The 20,006-nt window shown below is 40.9% G+C and overlaps 1 protein-coding gene across 1 annotated transcript in view; it reads left to right on the top strand.

The window, feature by feature from the left end:
- Nucleotides 1–20,006, top strand: part of vps50 (VPS50 EARP/GARPII complex subunit) — a 92,009-nt gene that overhangs the window by 28,992 nt on the left and 43,011 nt on the right. Inside the window, exons 10-13 of the mRNA XM_070984727.1 lie at nucleotides 2,090–2,132; nucleotides 3,757–3,855; nucleotides 7,994–8,134; nucleotides 15,300–15,432. Coding sequence (XP_070840828.1) covers nucleotides 2,090–2,132; nucleotides 3,757–3,855; nucleotides 7,994–8,134; nucleotides 15,300–15,432 — 416 coding nt within the window. The remainder of the gene's footprint in view (nucleotides 1–2,089; nucleotides 2,133–3,756; nucleotides 3,856–7,993; nucleotides 8,135–15,299; nucleotides 15,433–20,006) is intronic.

Below are 20,006 nucleotides of genomic sequence, written 5' to 3' on the forward strand. Positions count from 1 at the left end.
GTCGAGTAAGAAGCTTCCTCTACTCTATTGTCAGCATTTTGGCTACGTAACATCTGTCACATATCATCCTACATCTGTCTATTCTTTCACACTGTGCTGCTTTTTTTCATAGTGAACACCATCAGTCAAATTCTGTTCAGTACTTTATTTCCAGTTTGGCATGCTCGCTTGCGTTACCTGCTTTACAAACGACCTGCGGGACTCAATCTGCAGTCTCCTCTCAGCTCCCTCCTCCTCACCCTACTTGCTTGATCCCCAACTGAAGCTAAGGTGGTTAATTAGCAATTTGTTAAGGACACTCTCTCCCTTGGGCCACTGTGGTCTCACAAGGCACTACATAAGAGCAGGCTGACCGGACAAGGACCCCGAGCAAAGCAGGGACAGAAGCGGGGAACGGTGCAACAGAGGGCGATTATCAATGGGTGCGGTGCAGGGGGAGAGTCACAAGGGAATTGCTGGTGCCTTGGGATGGCAAAACAGTCGTCATTTCTTTTGAGTTAAAAGCATTTTCCAGGATGAGGCAAAATCCGAGCACGCTGCGATGATGTGGAGGCGTTTTCTGTCTGTGATAGTCTGGTACATGCACAGACACACACATACTTGATCACTTACACGTATGTTTGATCCTTTTTTGCCCTGTTTGTATGAAGGAGGAGAAATGGAGGAAGTGGTGCTCTCGTAGATGACTTTTTTAACGTGGACATATAATAGTTACTCAATTCATCAATTTAATAGAAAATTGGTTGATGGCAATTTTTATGACTGAATGTCTGAGTTTTTTTTTTTGTTTTTTTTTTTTTCCCGAAAACATACAAAAGATTTGCTGGTAACTAGTGCTGTCAAAAATATCGCGTTATCAACACGTTAACGCAAATCAGTTTTAATGGCGTCATTTTTTTTTATTGTGAAATTAACGCTTTTTGTGACCTAGTGTACTTGTAGTTTTTTATAAGCTGTGGCCACTGCTAGTAACGCAAGAAAAGAAAAACTACAGGATCCGGTTATAAACTGGAAACAAAACAATAGGCACGCCCCACGCACGTGTTTGGTCTTGTCTGCTCGCTAGCTGTAAAGGAGTAGGCTACTGGTTTGTGTGGATGTCAAGCGCGAAATGCCGAAATGGATGCAAACAAGATTCTGAATGGAAAGTTTAGTTTCAAAAAGTTGCCAGATGGGTTGACTGACAAGACCAAAGTCATCTCTGCGTATTGTCGGTGTGAACTGAATTATCATCGTAGCACATCCAGTCTGAAATACCACTTGATGGCCAAACACACGGCGAATGCGAATTCTCTGCCGCCTCCTTGTCAAAACCAGTCGACAATGGATGGCTTTCGACGGAGGCAGATGGATGCTGTTATGTTCAAAGGAAACTTAAGAAAGGAAAGTTTAAACCATGGTTTAACTGCACTATAGCCTGAGTCCTAGTTTATCAATAATAGCAATAATGTGCACTTTGTAACTTTATCTTGTATCACCCTGTTTTGATCTCTTAGAAAGGGTTGTTGAAGGGGCTTTTTTGTAACCAAGTATTTATTTTTTTGCCATCTGTTTATTGACAGTGTTAAATTGTGTGAGATTTGATTCATTCAAATGTGAATGACTGCTCAAAATGAGAATGTTAGTGTGAAATATAACACTACATGGTGTTGTTTTCAGTAAAAAACATTTGCACAAAGCAAGCCTATCCACTTTTCCATGTTGATAAGAGCGTTAAAATGATAATTCAAGGGACATTTAGGATAGATAAAAATGTGCGATTAATTTGCAATTAATCGCGAGTTAACTATGATTTTCATGAGATTAATCACCATTAAATATTTTAATCGATTGACAGCACTGCTGGTAACAGATTGTCAAATGTGATGATTTGCCTGATTTTTTTCTGTTTCATGTCATTGGAAATTGACAGTTTTGACTCTTGTTCATGCAACAGACTCCAAAATTTGATGTCGTAACTTGGGATCTGCATTTGCCATTAAGATCTTAAAGAGACACTTATGAACTGATTAATTGACATTCGACTCAGCAGATTGCATGTTCTGCTGCAGAATTGAGTTGCTAACCCTCCTGCTTTTTGTCCCCACAGTGAATTGAATTCCAAACTACAAGATACTCTGGAGCAAATAGAGGTTTGTGCTTCTCTGCTTTTCTCTAATTCCATTGTTTGAGAGCAATATCAGTAAAGAGACCTTCAGCAGTGAATAATATTTTGCTCTAACCTTGTAATTTTCCAGAAGCCCTTATCTGAAAGAAGCAATTTATACTTCATTTTGACATTTTGATAGTTTGGCTTTCTCACTCTGGCTCTGCCAAATATTGACACGTTCAGAAAGTCGTTATTGTGAGTGCGCAAGCAAAGTAAATTATATCTGTTTCATCTCTAGCTGTGTCGTGATACTTGTGTGTAATAAATTGTATGCAAAGCAATTTTCTCTGCACCGCTGCTGCTGCGCCTCAGTAGATTAATTACTTGCAGTTTTGTCTGTACACAAGAAACAGGCGTGCTCGCACACCCACACATACATGGCCATGCACCAAGGCGCTCGTTTGTTTACCTGTCAGCATGAGTTTGTGATTAAGCAAAGCAGGATCCTCTAAAATCACGAAGGTAAACACTTGCACAAATGATTTAGGTATCGAACACCTTCATCTTAAGAGTGCTCAGAGCCACAATTGCTCACATAGATATTACATACACTCTGCATATACACATGTCCATCACCTACTGTCCAGGCCCTTTATAGAAAAGTCAGTCAACTGAGTGAAGCAATTTTTCTACACTGAAATCTGTCCTCAAAGCATGATTAGGCACAGTTGAAACACAGATGATGTATAATTTGTGATATTTTGTTGCTGCTGTTCAGTATGTACTATTGTTTGATGCAGTTGGCATTGGGCGTCACTTTAAGTTAACAGTGTTTTCACTGAAGGTAGTGTGAGTCATGAGAACCAACAACCATTTTCCATCATTTTTCCCCCCCTGCACATACTGTATTTAAATAGAATATGCATGAATAGTTTGTGTCTGAACATTGTAGGAAAGTGAAAATGAATTGCTTTCTGCTCATTCATTCTCATTGTCCTTGGACGCACGTTGCTGTCTGCCACAGCAAGCACCGGGGGGTGCCAAATATTGTACACGTACTGGATTTTATAATCAAATTACCATCATAAAGTACCATTAAAATGCCAAAGAATTTTGAAAATTCCGCACCATATAATTACACCAATTTGCAGTGGCAACAGTTTATTTCTTCGACTTTTCTCAAGGTACTTTGGACAATAAAAGAGAGCGTTCATTGTGTCAGCGGCAGTCATTGTGTCATGTTTAAGTGCAGCTTTAAACATATGGATGGAAAAAAAGCATGTGGATGCAAGTTGATCGATCTCTTACACTTTGCCAGCAGCATATTCTTTGAGGTCGGCTTATTTTGTCAGCGTTACTGTACTTGCTTGTGTCTTTCTTTTTTACTCTTTTTTGTCTCTTTGTCAAAGACTTACACACACACACACACACACACACACACACACACACACACACACACACACACACACACACACACACACACACAGTAGCAGTATATATGTATACCCACACCCACATCCTATTACCTGCCCTTGGCCCTGTGGTAGCTATACATCTGCACATCTCTACTCGATCTAATCCTGGTCTTAACATTGATAATCCCTCTCTTTTCTCTTCCTCTCACTTTCCCCCTTACCCTTTCCTTTGTCATCTATTTCTGGCTCCAGGAACAGCTTGATGTTGCCCTGTCGAAGACCTGTAAGCACTTTGATGTTTCGCACTACACCAAGGTCCAGCTGGCCTACACACTCCTGGGCAAGACGCAGGTTAGTGGTTTGACTTGTCTACTGGGTCACAGGGAATATCTTAACATGGCCGGATGTTTGACTGGTCATTTTTTTTTAATTGCTATTGTTATTTATTTTATTTTTTTTATGGGGAATTAATTGGCAGCATTTGTTCAAAGCTTGTCATCTGTGCTGGTCCCCCTCCTTAACAGTATTTCAGGTTTGTGTGCAGTTAGTCAACAGCATTGTTGTTTCCTTACTTTCACAACCTTTTGCCACAATGGAAGCTTAAACCATCAAAGAAAGCACGAGAATGTAATTTATTTATTGAAGTTTCTCTTTGTTATTTTTATTCCTTCTTGTCTCAGTAGAGTGTTTTTGCTCCAGTGAGTGAATTCAGGGTGTTTTCATTGGAGCACAAAACGCTTTAGGCTACAAGGCGTGCATGCCATCCTTTGTGATTGTCCTCTGCTTACTGTCAATCAACTGACAGTCACAGAATCAGCCACAAGTGTTCTAGTTCTACAAAATAATCCTTGGATGATATAACATAAGCTACCAAAACGGCTGAGATGACACAGTCACGACAACATGTTTGTATGGGATGTTTTTTGCAGTTCATTTGAAGCTGTAAAACCTCTATCTTAAGAAGGACAACAAAAAATATTTTATTTTCTCTAAAAAATATTTTAGACCATAACCTCCAATGACACAAATAATAACTTTTATTTCGAGCATCTTTCTGTCTGACACTCTGACAGCCCTCATATTTGCTGTCAAAAAGCACTGATTGGTAAAGACCCAGCCTCTCTCTTTCGTAGCCAACGAACTCCATCATCTCCAGCGTCTCATTTGGCCCTCATCTCTTGTGCCTTGACATCCTTCTTTCCTTTCTCATAGCCTGACTCCGTGCTTGCTGCATACAGTAGGTGTGCTTCGGTGTACCAGTGCTGTCTGGTATGGGTAGTACAGTAAGTCAAGGCCTGAATTGTGAGGGAAAATTATACACTATGTGCTTACATTATCCTTGTCATCCTTGAAATATTTGTTACGTTCCTGCTCCGAAAAGCAGGAGAATTTGTGGCCGTGCAAAAGCTGAAATGGCATCCAGCTGTGCGCGATCATTTTAAATGATGATGAGGCTGCTGTTTCCAAAAATAACTCGTAACACCTTTCGGCCAACTTTTTATGGACTTTATGATTCCACAGATGCTGTTCCATTCCTTATGCAGCATTTTGAACCCCTGCGCTCGCACATTTTTGCTGAGCCTACTGGTGTTGGTAATTAAAGTCCAGGAGGGTTCAGTGCTTATGGCTTATAGTGGATGTTGGAGCTGGACCAGATTGTACCTGGTGGATGTGTGGATACTTGCCAGTCTAAAATTGAGTTACACAGGGTAAATTAATGTTCTGCAAACATGGCATTTTACTGTAAAGCTGTTATAGCACCAGTGTAAATTCTGTTAATTAATGGGATGGACATTCTAAAACACAGTTATGTCACCTGCTCCACATTATGGTTGGCAGCTTTAATGTGTGAGGGGCATGTGAGGAATTACTGTAGAAAATGGAAATCAAGGTGTTAATCGTTGCAAAACCAGAGCAACTGAAAAAGAGCCTTATTCTCGTCCTGGCACTCGCACAACAACAACTACAAACATAGAGTGTCATTATTATTCTAAACTTGCACCAATGTCAATGTTAATAAATATGCTATGTATGCCTCTTGACATTAACAGCCATTCTTGAGGCAGAGGCTGCCCCATCAGGGCTTGTTGAGAATGAATAATGTTTTTCTTTTGACTTTGATAATAAGAAATTTCGGACTCAAAAGTTAACCAAGGAGCTGTTACAGACTGCCTCTTGCCGAAGTGCTGGCTTTTGTTTTCGTCTTTCTTTACCTTTTTTCTCTTGTGTGCACGAGATCTGTTTGTCACATCCGTCCTGTATCTGTGTGTCTCTCTTTTTCACTTTGAGTCTGAGACTTTTCAGATGGAGGTACTTTAATCAGCATCACAATGCTTTTGACGCACAGCAGCATACCACCTCAGACCATTTGCATTTTCTCTCCGCTGACATTGATCCCTTCACTCTCACCCTCATTACCTGGCTCAGATGCACTGGCTGCTCATAGCCTAATGAGCCTGACAACCAGTGTGCTTTTCCAACATTTGTCTCAGTGAAACATCTGCTAGTTTGGTATAAGTAGCAGCAGAAGAATGAGTCTGCTTGCCTTTGCAGTTGATTAACAATTATGTCTACAGACTAATGGCTGGAGATTATGATGGCTTTGTACAGCCAGCAATTTTCTGGGTGTTTTTCAGAGAGATGAAGTGAAACGCTCTCAGAAAAGAGAGAAAAAATGTTTGAACTACTTATGTGGCAGCAGAATTGATGTGGGTAACATTTTGCGGTCTTGAGCTTTCAGTAAGAAAATCTAATTGCACAACAACACACACATTACCTGTAGGGTTTGGTTAATACTGTTCCCAGAGTCTGCGACTCTGGTGTCCTCATTTCACAAGGGTCCCAGAGCGAGACTGTGGGTGGGAAGCTGCAAAGCAGAAAATGATGCTATATGTAACTGGACTTTGAAAGAGAATAAGTGTTAGCAGACTTGAAATCAAAAAGGCAGAAACGGTGCAAGGTGCAGTGGAGCAAGATTGTACATAGATGTTTTTATGCCTCCGCGCAGGCAGCAGCCTGGATTTGGACTCAAGGATGATGATTAGATTTTGATATTCAAAGGTCACCGCAACCTCACAAAACACATTTTTGACCATAACTGAAGAATTCATATTTTAATTATGATGAAATTTCACACAAATGATAAAATGACCAAGTGATGACATTTCATATCCAAAAGGTCAAAAGTCAGCTTCACTGTAACATCAAAATGTTCTGTAAAAACACCATAACTCAGGACCAGAGGGGGAAATTGTGACCATATTTCACGTTCGGTCAGATACTAATCTTGTGTATCCACCTTGAAACTGATTGCTGCTGGGTTGAAGATGTGTGAGAAGCATCCACGTTTTACAGTTTGTAGCTTCTTTGCAGCAACATCCATATTTGAAGCAGTGTAGTCCACCACAAGCTCATCGGTTCTGCTGATATCGAGCTTCAAGTGATTGTCGTTGCACCATGTGATGAAGCTCTCTATCAGTCCTCTGTGCTCCTCTGGAAAAGAAGTTTCTCAGTGAAGAGAGCATGTTTCTCACTGGAAATTATTCACTAGAGTCATACACATCAGTATAGTAATAACTTTTATTTAGCCAAAAAAGACACAGTGAGAAACACTGTACGAGAAACACTTTACGCTACCTGCCCACAACCCATCGGCAAACAGTCAAAATTAGCAACCAGTTGGCGAACATAGTTGAGCTTTAAGGAGCTGATATCTCCCTCAGGAGTTTGTGGAAACCATAACAGAGACATGCATTCAGCAGGTGGCCAGAAACTCTATTCCAAATTAATGCTAATGTTGCTCTTTTTGCTTAGCCATAACAGCTTGTCGCGCTGCCTCCGAGTGGCCAAAAATTCAATGAATGCAGCTTCAAGGAGGAAATTCAATGCCCATAGTTGAATTTAAGCCAAAGTAGAAATGCAAGAGGCAGGTTGTTTTTATATCATGTTCAATATGCTAAATTTAACAACGTAAGAGCAATTGGGAAAATTTCCCTAAGTCATGACCCCCTGATAATGACTCATTTTGATGAAATGGCTCAGTGTGTTCCACATGAGATGAATGGTGCTGCAAGTCAACAGCGCTGGAGGCAGTCCGCTGCGCTACCATGCATGTCACTAATATGTCTCTGCTATTGTGTTTCTCTGTTTGTTCCTTGCTCTTATTGTTTTATTAATGATACTTTCCACTGCAAGCTGGTTTCAGAGATGTGAATCATGGAAACTGGAGACAAAATTGCCCATTTTTACTTGGACTTGAACACTGCAGTTCCCAGGGTAGACAGTTATCCTCATTTTCCCTCATGCCATCTTGTGTAACTAACATAACACGTCTGCAAATAATTTAAAACATGAAGAACAGCATGTGTCTCCAAGAAGTTTGATTTCCAATTTCCCTGCTGTTTGCCTTTTCACCGATCCACACTGGCAGATGTCAGTAACATCCTGACATTAATAGTTTTCATAACAGTGTGCTTGGCTGTCTCTGCAGACTGCTATGGACCAGCTGCACATGCACTTCACCCAGGCCATCCACAACACCGTGTTCCAAGTGGTGCTGGGATATGTGGAGCTATGTGCCGGCAACGCTGATACCAAGTTCCAGAAGATGCAGTACAAGGACCTGTGCACGGTAAGGAGAGCAGTGTGTGTGGCTGGTCAATTTATTCCACCAGTATTCACTCATTCTGTCTGTAATTGAGCAGCTTTCGGGCCAGAAAAGGATCAGTCCTCTTTGTTAGATGCCAGTGTGAATATCAGCCGCTTCTTTAGTCAGTTAAGTGAAAATCTGAATAAAAACACCACTAGCAACATGTTGAATGGACTGATACACTGCTGGGCCCACACTCAGACACTGTGTTACTCACTCCTCTAGCTTTCTTACTGCCTCGTAGCCAAGCGAAAAATGCCTTATGCCTTTCTACAGATTCTTCATAATAGAGTGAAATGAAGGAGGAGAAGGGAGCGTGGAGAAAGTGATTGAGACAAAGGGAAAAATAAAGTCTATCGTAGCCCCTCACTATGAGATAATTAATCTTGCTCACAATACAGAACCAATGCACTGCAGCAGCAGCAGTTTTTGACTGGGCTCTCCATACTGGCCCATACGCCCCAGCTCCCTCTCTGTCTTCACCCCAGATCAAAATAAATCACATTTGCATAGCCAGCGAGCCATACATTGACCAATTTATCATGAACTGGCTGGGAATGAGTTCTCTTCCCTCAGGGTCGTGTTACAGTGTGACCCACAGTGTGGACGGGTATATGGAGGTGTAGGTAAAGGTTATCCCTGCCAGATTGGAGGGTGCAGTTTGTTTCTTTACACTTTCTCCCGATATGTCAGCTGTCAGAATTTTTCCTCTCACACCCTCTAGCTTTATGTTTGGCCTTGCTGTTTAACTGCACAGCTTGTACTAGGGGCATCATCCACTGTGCTCTTATCTACAACACCCAGCTCTCTATCTGTTACCTTTGTGCTACTCCTTCTACCTACCGCATTTGGTTAAGTGAAGGAAGGGGCAGTATTCAACTCATAGAGGCTCGAGGTTCCAGGCCAAGGACCAGGGTTTAGATCCTGAGGATTCAATGGTAACCTGGCTGGCAAGAGATTACTGTGAGAGCTAAATAAAAGATTCAAATATCAGTTTGAACCATGAACAGATGTTGAAGATGGACTGAAATAGGTTTGGTGGGATGTCAGAAATTTTTGCTTTTTTGGCATTGGTAGCCAACATAGGCTTGTTGCAGGAGTGGTATCGCTGGTTGCACACGTTGCATGGGATTCCCCAACAGAATAATACTGTGGATGTGATGAAGTGATGCTGATTAAATCTTAATTATTTCTCAGTTGTGGTCTGAGGAAGAGTTCTGTCTCACTGTTATGGGGTGAGAGCTTACTTGCAGGGAAGTTTAGCTTGTTAACTAAAAAGAGTCTCTCAGCTCAGCTATTAATATCTCATAAACTGTGATTTTTTTTTTTTGTCGTAGACTCTTCAATGTGAGATCGTCAGGAAGTAATCCTCCTCGATCAAAACTTGAGATTGAGTTATGGTGAAAAACATCTAATATACAGTCAAGGTTTTGTTCCATGTAGAACTCCTGTTTGTTTTTAATCTGAAAGGAATTTCACGTGCTAGTTGTTTTTGTATGTGGTATATTTTATATTCAGTGAAACAAAATATTCTTCCAAAGTGACATAGTTAGCCTTCCACTTTTATCTCTGTCATAGATCCCCTGAAATACTGTGTGCATGGGACTGCACGGTAGTTACAGACACATCCTAATGTTTACTTGTGTTTGATAAATACCCTGTCAGCATGCCGTTTTGCCTGGATGATCCCACTATTACCACAAACACATATGCATGGACTGTACAAACACTCTTACCAACTTTAGATTGATGGGATGTGTCGTCACACTTTCGGCTGTGTGATCATGATTGATAGGGCAAATGAAGAGGTATGTGGACACGCACGCACGGTTTATTTGTGTGGCTGACGGCATTTTCAGCCTGTCTGCAGACAGTTTTATGGGGAGATCAAGTGTTTTGCTTGCTTTTACTCCTTGTGGTACACCAGTTGAGTTAAGGCACTTACCGTGTCTACCTGCCTTTAAAAAAGAGAACTAATTGAGGTACCCAAGTGAAGTAAATGTCTTGCTTATGTGTTGCACACACACTGGACTGAGGTGGTTTTTGAAGAGGTGCTGATGTTCGTTCTGAGACTTCTGAGTATAAAAAGTGTCCTTCATTGTCCCTTTCTGACGTTGTTTTGGATTTTACAGCACAGAGGCTGGCTAGTATAAAAACATAGATGTGGCAAGTTCTGGTTCAAATCAATAGACTGGCTGAAAAATGTGAGATAAGCTAAGCAATGCTGTCTGCACTTACGAGAACGACTGTTGTTCTGCTTGTGAGAAAGGCATGGAACCCTCACCTGCTCCAGTTGGACTGCTTACCAGAGAATGTGTTCATGTTGGGGTTCTGTGTCAATGCGAAACTTGGTGTTTGTGGAGAAGAGCTGGTCTCGCATAGCCAAGTCTATCTTCACACTTCGTGCAGTGCTGGCACTGGAGAAATGTCTGGCTGTAGAGGAAAAAATGCTTTGGCTTGTTTGTATTTCTTCAAACCCGTCACAATCATCTTGGGCGGTGCCAAGCCCAGGAGGAACTTATTTTGGTACAACATTTGCACATGCGGAAACAAACCCTTGCATTATAAAATGGCTAAATCCTTGCAAAAGAACCAAGCAGTCCTCCATTGCACAATCCAAATCTTTGTCAAAACTTGCTGTTTTCAGTGTGTAGTTTGTTGTTGTTTCACATAGCAGTGGGGACTTTGAATGATAACACGCAGATAGCGGAAGAGGAGGAGGAAGATGTATACCAATAACCTTGTTTGTGTGAGACAAGAGGAGAGCAAACTTACTTAAACTGTAAAAAGGTGAATAAAATGTTAGAGCGACATTAGACCCTCTGAACTTCCTCTTGGTTATGCAACTTAAAATTCAAGGGAAATGGGAACACTCAGAAAGGTCAGTTCTGATTGTGAAAGGGTCTTATTAATTTTGCATCAGCATCTCATCATTATTGGCCAGCCTCACTCCTTATCAATCCCCTGGTCTGTCTGACTTTTCTCCTCATGGAGAACAGACCTCTCACATCCCAGAATCAGTTTCTCATAGGAGAGGAGGTGGCTTCTTGTTCATAGTGTATATACCACAGTAGTTATAGTAATGATGTTCATCAAGCCACCTTTGTGGCTTTCTAGACTCAAAAATATCAGCAAATGGGAATATGCTAACAAAAATACTGCGTCTGATCACTTCAGTCGCCACTAGTCACCACTAGAAGCTGCTTGGGGGGCTTTAGCCTTTTGTGTTATACAAAGCCATTAGCTCCACTGATGATAGAGAAAGCGCTCCGACAATATCAAACAACAGTAACCCAAAGTGATCATCACACTTTCTATTGTGTAATAGCCCATTATTTTGAAATAACTTGACCTTTAGTGCAGTTGTATATCTCAAGGATGGGCTGTTTTTGAGGCTGTGGAGTGGGTGCAGGGAGGAGGAGATGATCAAACACATGTTCCTGTGTGAAATCTCAGTCTCGTACCTTATCCTCTAATGTGGGTTTAAGTCGAGTTAAAGCACTCTGACAGCGGCATGTAAAGGAATGATGATGAAAAGGAGTATTGCCTGAAGCTATCAATTGAATCATCTCTTATTCACTTTCTTCAAATGTTTAAAGATATTGGCTTTGATAAGCATCAGTAAGTGGTTTGAGCCCTACCTGAGCAATAGGGCAATCCAGTTTCATTATTGTTTAAAAGTGTGCCACAGGGTACTAAATTAGATCCTTTTCTGTTTACATTTACACATATATACATATATATGTTTGTTCACTTTTATGCAGATGATACCATTATATAAAGTGCATGTCACTTTCAGTTGGCTGAGGCCTTTATTATTTTTATTAAATGACTGATTTTATACCTTGTGGGATGCAAAAGAACTGAAACTGTCCTTAACCTGAGAAAAGATAAATCTTTTCAAGAAAGGGTCATGATATGATTTTAGTCCACTGAAGAGTTTGAAGAGATTTTTCTTTCTATTAGTAGGAACCCACTGTACCTAACTGCCTAGATGTGTTTTTAGAATGAGTCATATATATTGGCTCAACGGTTAACCAGACCCTCTTCACAGACTTGAATTGTGTTTAAGAGTCTGTGGGAGAGTTCCTTCTTTATTAGAGTGTACTGTACTTTGCTTCTTTGCTGGCACAGCAGGTCTACAGTTGTGCTGACTATGTTTTTGATCTCTTGCAGGTTAATCTGTTTGTTTATTCTTTTTTGAAAGTGTGTGTGTGTGTGTGTGTGTGTGTGTGGTGGTGGTGGTGGTGGGGGGGGGCTGATTGTCTATTCCTAAAGAAAGTGAATCAGCTAAATCAAGGGTACCTGCAGTCTCATCCACATCACTTTCGTCAAATGTTTTGCATTTCCTTTCATGCATTCTCCTACACACATCCCCACACACACACGCAGTTGGAAAGGATGGACTCAGCGATTTGTCTTTTTAAAACCTCCCTCACACAGCTTGGCATATGTTACTGTATATGCATAATGATGGGTAGCTGTCTTCAGAAAACCAAATAGTTGTTCCAGAATCGATCCCAAGCCTGCATCCTCGGAGCTGTCGGCACTGCACTTGTTGGAAAAGCTGTGTCCAGCAAGGTGGGTGGCTGGTCCCAGCAAAAGATTTGCATTGAGGCAGTTAAGGTAGCTGAGGTTACTTCTTCTCATAAAACCCACTGGAGACCTAAACCCACACACATTAACACCTCATACCCCCACATTGTCTCCCCTCACCTCAGTTGCCTGGCAACATGCTGTTGTAATACAGTTGGCTGGTGGAGAACATGGCATATCAAATGTAAGCGTTACTGTGCCAGAACTAGTTCATTAGCTCACCTATCTGACAGGTGGTGCTCGAGCCTGTTTGTAACTGCAACTATGTTTATCTCTATTTATTTATTTATTATTATACAATGGCTGTGCCTCTTAGTGCTGGTATTTTATGTCATATTTAATTGTGGATACACACAAATAGGAAATTCAGAATTCGGTAATATTCCCGAGTACTACAAGATCGTTACTTAGTGTAATTATCTAGCAGCCTGGTGTTACGATTGATATTGTTTCTTTAATCGTTGTTATTTTGTTGTTTAAATGTTAGTGTGGAGATGAATTGGCACTATGTGTGCTTACAAAAACACAGTCAATAAGAAAACATGATAAATGTCCATTTCAGCAAAGGTTATATAAACCTTTAATACAATATTTCCAACCTCCACAACTATTCCCAGCATTTTAATTACGTTGACTATTTCACAGTCCCCACTTTTAATTTCAAGAGCTCGAAGTCTTTGATTATGTGCTAAGCTTCAGTGGAGTGACATCACATTTCTGAGAAATGCCTGTTGAATTAATAACATTTCCCTCTGACAACACCATCCTGACAAGTACTTGACAGCAGTGGATTCATGCCTGTTGTGCAGTTTAGCTGCCTTGGGTTAACAACTCTGTCAGTAACATCTTTTGAGGTAGCAGTCGTTACATGAAAGTGTCTTGCTGATGTCTTACAGTCGTGAATCTGCTTCAGGTGTCTCACTAAGAAATGTTCTGTTGAGAGATTGTCCTGGCAAGTGGTGGTTTGTCACTCAGGGACAAAGGAAAAAGAGGAAAAAGGCAGAACTTGGTGTGAAACTTATATTAGTTTTTGCACAGTTGGGGTAATTCCACTGCACTACTTTCTTTCTCGGCAGCCGTCAGTGTGTAAGGCTTATGGTGGGTATTTTACAATGCTTTTATGAAAGATAGCAGGGGTCTACAAACGCTTTTTCATTATAGTGGTTTAAACAAAGTAAAGTGCGGCTGCTGTCGACAGCACAGTTTCATCTGACAGTGATTCATTTGTTTCTGAACATGTTGACAGGCGAGCTGTGCTATAGAGCCTTGAACTCTGTCAGTGGCTACTGTTGTGCCAGCTGCACCTTTCTTCAGTGGGCCAAATTTTAATTCAACACACCATTTTTCCAGGCCGTCTGGCCTCCTAAGAGCTCAGGATCAGACGTGTTCATCTGTTGGACGTGTGCAGGAGAAACAGTAGTGTACATTATCCTTTGAGTGCATTTTTAGCTGTCTTGTTTTGGATTTAGCACCACTGTGATATTTCACAAAGCTCAGTGCAGGAGCGGCAGTTAGCTCATGGGTTAAGTCATATTGTCAGATAATGTATTTATCATTAAAAATTAAATTAAAAAGACATTAGAATAGGTCAACATTAGAATTCTTTTAAAAGGCATCCTCACATAAGCCATGTTACAGGAAGAATGATCATTTTCACATGGGAACATGGGAGTATCGGCACTTAATATGTGCTATACGACACACTGTTGAAATAGTAAATTAACATTTCATGAAAGCAACAACTTGCTTCAGACCTTGTCATATGAACGTTATATCTCAGCTGCTGTACTACTTTGTGGTGCACTGGCGGCATTTGATCATCCACCTGTGTAGATATACATGTACAGCACCGTGCTCTAACCTTTATTATTATTTCACAAATCTCATATGAAAAAATATATGAGTATTAATATACCACAGGTGCTGTTACCACATCAACCATACAGTGAACAGCTATGTGAGATGCATTTCCTTTTTTACATGACTGCTGAAAAGGATAGTTTTTCCTCACAGATATCATGAAGTCTTATTCACTGAAATGCAATTATAAGAACTGTGAATTATCTGTGGATGTCACTTTTGAACTCAAGTTGTCATGGCGTCATGTGGTAGCCTGCCTAATGTGCACATCAGAGACATTCTTCAGCGTATACTCTGCATTAGTAAGACACCATCACCATCTTAACAGCAACCTTATTTTAATCAGTCCTTACATTAATTAGCACTTACATAACATGAATGCGTTTCTTTTGACACAGAAAATGGATGTTTTTCAACATGTCCTTGAGTGATGAGTATAAGCAGGCTTTAATTAGATGTAGCATAGAGGACAGCTGATTATCTTTTTTGTTTGAGCCTCTTGCTGGATCTTGTAATTTATTTTAAAGTAGCTCAGCACTGAATGTTTCTGAACTCTGAAAGTTTTCCCCTTTTCTTTTATGTGAATACAGGGCAATTTTAGCACATTAGCAAATAGAAAATATGACAAAGAATTCATGTAATGTAGAAAGGAGCATCAGTGACCCTGTTTTCATCACTTCTCCGCTGGCAGCATATTACCCTGGACAGCTACATTCCCTGCCTGACAGACCTATGCAAGGCATTGTGGGAGGTGATGCTGAGCTACCACCGCACCATGCAGTGGCACGAGCAGCATGACAAACAGGAGGCCTCACCCAGTCCAGGTAAGACTTTTTCAGAAATCTGTACATATTGAGCAACAGTACTCTGTTTGTTTTGACTCATCTTGGTGCAATTACAGATTCAAAAAACAAACTCTTCTTTCTTTTTTCGGTTGAACTCTGAATTCTCTTTTTGTCGCCTACTTTCTCTCTCTAGTTTTTTATTCTGATTTAATCATAAAACCCCAAATCTGCTATTTATACCCCCGCTGAAAAAGTCAGTTCCATATTCAGTTTGCAAAGACTTGGTGAGAATGAGGTCAGCTTTCTACACACTTCCAACTCTGTTTCCTGGCTGTTTCATTTCAGCATGCAGGAGGTTTATCAGCTTCGGAGCTCACAGAAAGGCGTGATTGAATCTCGGTGTATGAAAAGAAAGAGTATTGAATGCGTGCTGGTGCGTCAGTGCAGCACACAGAGTAGTGGTATAGGTGCTGAAGCGGCACATATTTTTTAGCTTTTACTAAATTCCCTTTCAGTGTAGAGGTCATTGAATGAGGCCGTGACCACACATTTACAGATATTTTGGAAAATGTTTGCCTCTGCGTTTGGGCCTCTCCTTCACTACAAACATAGTTGTAGGTCACTGAAATGGAAATTTATGTGTGTGTGTGTACATGTAAATTGAATGCTTGGGAAACAGTGATGTCATCACCTCAATCTGTGCATGCCTATTGTTGCTTTGTGTAATGAGCATGCATCTGAAACAACAATGGCAGACTGATGGTTAGCACTCCAAGGCCGTGTACCAGAAAAGTGTTAAATAACCACAAACAAATAAATCAGCGCACTACACATGTTCAGAATGTTCTTCTGTAGTATTTGATGTATTGTTCATGTAGATTTTATAGCTTCCTACTGGCCCAGCATGCTGAAATAATCACTTTTGGTTTCACTGTGGTAAAACGTCTGTAATGATACAAATACTGCAGCCCTGTGGTGCTTTGGATTGCAGTGTTTTGGATGTAATAATCTCTGAAAAGTTATCGAATCTAAATTGTCCTAATTGCTTAAATATATATGACTCTGTATGCACACACACTGTTGAATTCAGTGAAATGAATATGACCCAGTCGAATGGTTTCAAGGATAAACATATGCACAGGTGATGAACCTTATGGAAATGTGCCATACATGACTTTGAGTGTGCTCTGTTTTACATGCTGAGACAAACAGGACTACTACATTACAGTAATGTTAACAGATAGCTTGCCACAAATATGTAATCTTCAGTTAAAATCCTGGCTTTTTCCGCATTTTTTATCTTGTCTTCAGTGACATTGTTGACTTTCTGATATAATTTAGACCCTAAACCTGTTTGATCATTTCCAAAAAGAAATAGCAAGTTGCCCGTTCACTTTGTACATTTGGCACATCTGTGAAGATAACAGTATGAAGCACACTCGCTGTCTACTGGAAACTCAGTATAGCTGTGCTCAAGTTACGGCCCATTAAGAACAGCAAGACGACTGAACACCACATCTGTCCAAACCCAAAGCTTACGTCTGGATCAACAAGAAAAGTCTTGCCTGTGTTGCTGCTTCTCTCTATCCTGCCTTAAGTCAGCCAGATGTGAAAACATCAGCTTCAAGAAGCTCAGTTGTCAAGGCAGTACATATTTTGCGGTTTAGCAGTAAGCTCCTCTCGAAGTTTAATTTCGTACTAGTGTAAAAAAAGAAACCATACTGGATTTGGTGTATAGCTCTTTTCACCTCCTCACTGTTTATATCATTTGTCTTGCCGAAGCCTTTCACAGATATAAGCTGCAAATACAGAACTGTCAAATTAGCAGGTACCTTCCTGCTGAATATTGAAAGATAGCTCATTTCCATTTCACATATTGTGGAGAATTCATTAGGGGAATGGATGAGGACACAAGGATGTCCTGAACGGTTGGTGACAAGCTAAGTCCTCAGAATCCTTCATTAGATGCCATCCCCACACAGGGGAAAGGACATACACCACATTCCCTTTCATGAGGCCCATCTATCATCTCGCTATTTGATTGGCTGTCACCTTTGTCCTCTGTGTAAAGGTGTCCCAGACCCTGGCTTTGTCCTGACTCTGAGCTTTCTCTCTTTATCCTAATATGTGTGGGGGTGGGGTCCATCAGACTGATGAGCACCGAGACAGGCTTTGTCTCATTTGTCCAAGAGTATTTTCCGGTGACCCTCATCTCACACAAGTGGCCTTCGGAGGTCCTGATGGTCAGACCCAATGAAGATCACTCCCCCCCCACACCCCCCAATCTCACCTCTCCCTTCATTGAGAAAGCAACTAGAGAGCGTCCCATTGAATTTAGGGTTGTGGCCACTTGATGTATTGAGCTGGTCAGTGTAATGTTTCAGTAATTAATCTCGCCACTTGATGAAAGGAAAGATTGCTTCAGGTAGCACTATAGGCCAGGGTCATACACCCACCTGACAAAGTAGATTTGCTCCTGTGGCCACCCTGTCATGTGTTATCAGCACTGATGGCGGGCACCAGGGTCTCTCCATGTGTGAGATGTGTATACAGTCATTCGACAAGCCCTTTAACACGTGAAAGTGTGCACATGTATAGAGGAAGAACTGAATTTGTGACGCTACGCTGAATCATCACTGAATTAATAAATAAATAATGTATAGGGTAGAAAATGTGATGAAATGCAATCCCTTGAAATTAAGTGCCATTTATTAACCATGTGGTGCGGCGCTACAGGCCAATACGTCGCAGCTGTTTGGAGCTGACTTGCAGTTCTCTGTTTCATTGACTGTACCATTTTATACATCGATACTTAGCATCTCTTAACTCTCAATGACTGTCAACAGTTTGCTTCTGTTTAGTGTTTTGCCGTGTTTTAACTTTTCTCTTGCTAAACTTTTTAAAGATTTTGTCATGCACATGACATGGCTGCTCTTTTGTAGTTGGAAACCAACAGGGGAGTCAAGGCCACCAAGAACTCTCTTAAAAGGTTAAACCAAAGGTCAAACTCTGGTTGCCACCCACGGATTGGTTTTTCCTGTCATTTATCCTTTTCTCCTTCTCTGTAGTAACACTTTTTAATGACCATTATTAAGGCTTTCTATGTAGCTAAATTGGAGAGGCTGTCTACACCCTCACCAGGTCAACAGTGGGAGTTAGCAGTGATATGAACTGCACTGACAACATCCGCAGAGCATGGGCGAATTAGTGGAGATATGGCCATTTAAAAAAACTGGTGGAAACTGAGACAAACTCATCAGTATATTGTGCTTTTTGTATGTTTTAAGGAGTGAACTACATGGCTGTCTTCATTAGAAGCCTCTTATTGGCGGACTACATTTTACAAACTCAGTTGTTACTATGGGATTTTTGCAGCAGCTGTTCGTAAAGCAGAGGTTTTTCGACCTGAGACGGATGAGTTGAAGGGAGGGCGCAAGGCGAGACTGCGGGAGATAAACGGGACAGATGCATGCTGCTGTTATGAAAATAACTGGAAGTTAGTTACTGGAGTTTGTCCTGCTGATTTGGCCCAGTTACTGACATGGCCAACTGGTGCAGAGGCAGCAACACGGTTCATGTGTGTCACACAGCTCGTGGAGGCAATAAAGGTACTTTAAAACCTTTCCAAATTGCTGCAGTGGGAGTTAGCAGTGTGTGTGAATCACTCCCTCTCTGAGTCAATCACAGACATGATACTCATCTTGTTAGATTCAGTATGCTATCACCGATTTCTACTGTTTAGAAATCACAATTTAAAAAAAGATGCTCCTTATAACTCCAGAACTTAATCCAGTGATAGTTGTCTGAACATCCATGGGTACTTCGCAAACAGGAAGTGCTAACATTCAGCATACTTACATACATGCTGTCAATTAGCTTAAAGTTAATGATAAAATCGAGACTAAAAATGTAAATAGTGATATTTACATCCCTCAGAGCATTATGGGAGCTGTAGCTGCAAAACGTAATGCAAATAGAACTGAGACAAAGAAGAATGAACAATGAAATCTGAGTGATGAAATCTATTAATGCCCCATCAACATGCTTCTTATTCCTCTAAATTGGCAGGGTGGGGGTTGCTGTTAGAGGGGTTCAGTTTCAGTGGTGTTAGACTGCTGTAAAGGAATCCAGCCTTGATTTTGACTTTGAATAGGGTATTTCTTACAATTTTAGATGGATTGCAGGTATGAGGTAGTTTAAACTTAATGTTTAATTGCAGTTTTTAAAACTATTAGTGGATACTCCAGTATACATCGAGTTTTTGTTCTTTGTTTTTTCGGTGACACAGCCTCGCTCTTTCTGGCACACCCAGCGCTCTCAGTTTTGCATCATCTGTAATCGGTCGTGTCTCTCTCACCTTTGTCAGGCCTCTCAGCTTTCACAGGCCCATTTCACTTTGTTTTCTCCAAATTTCTTTTGCTCTGTCCTCCTCACAATCCGTCACTCCCACTGCCGTTCTGGTGCTCATTAAATGAAACCCATATGTCAAGTTGCCATGTCATGATGTCTCCCATGCCCTACAGCATATTCTTTTGTTTTGTAGTGAAATGAACTTGTATTCACCACCTTGTCCTTAATAATGACTCAAATCACAACCAGTGTTATTGTGCTCT

Source organism: Chaetodon trifascialis, chromosome 17 (genome assembly GCF_039877785.1).
Source record: "Chaetodon trifascialis isolate fChaTrf1 chromosome 17, fChaTrf1.hap1, whole genome shotgun sequence".
NCBI lineage: Eukaryota > Metazoa > Chordata > Actinopteri > Chaetodontiformes > Chaetodontidae > Chaetodon > Chaetodon trifascialis.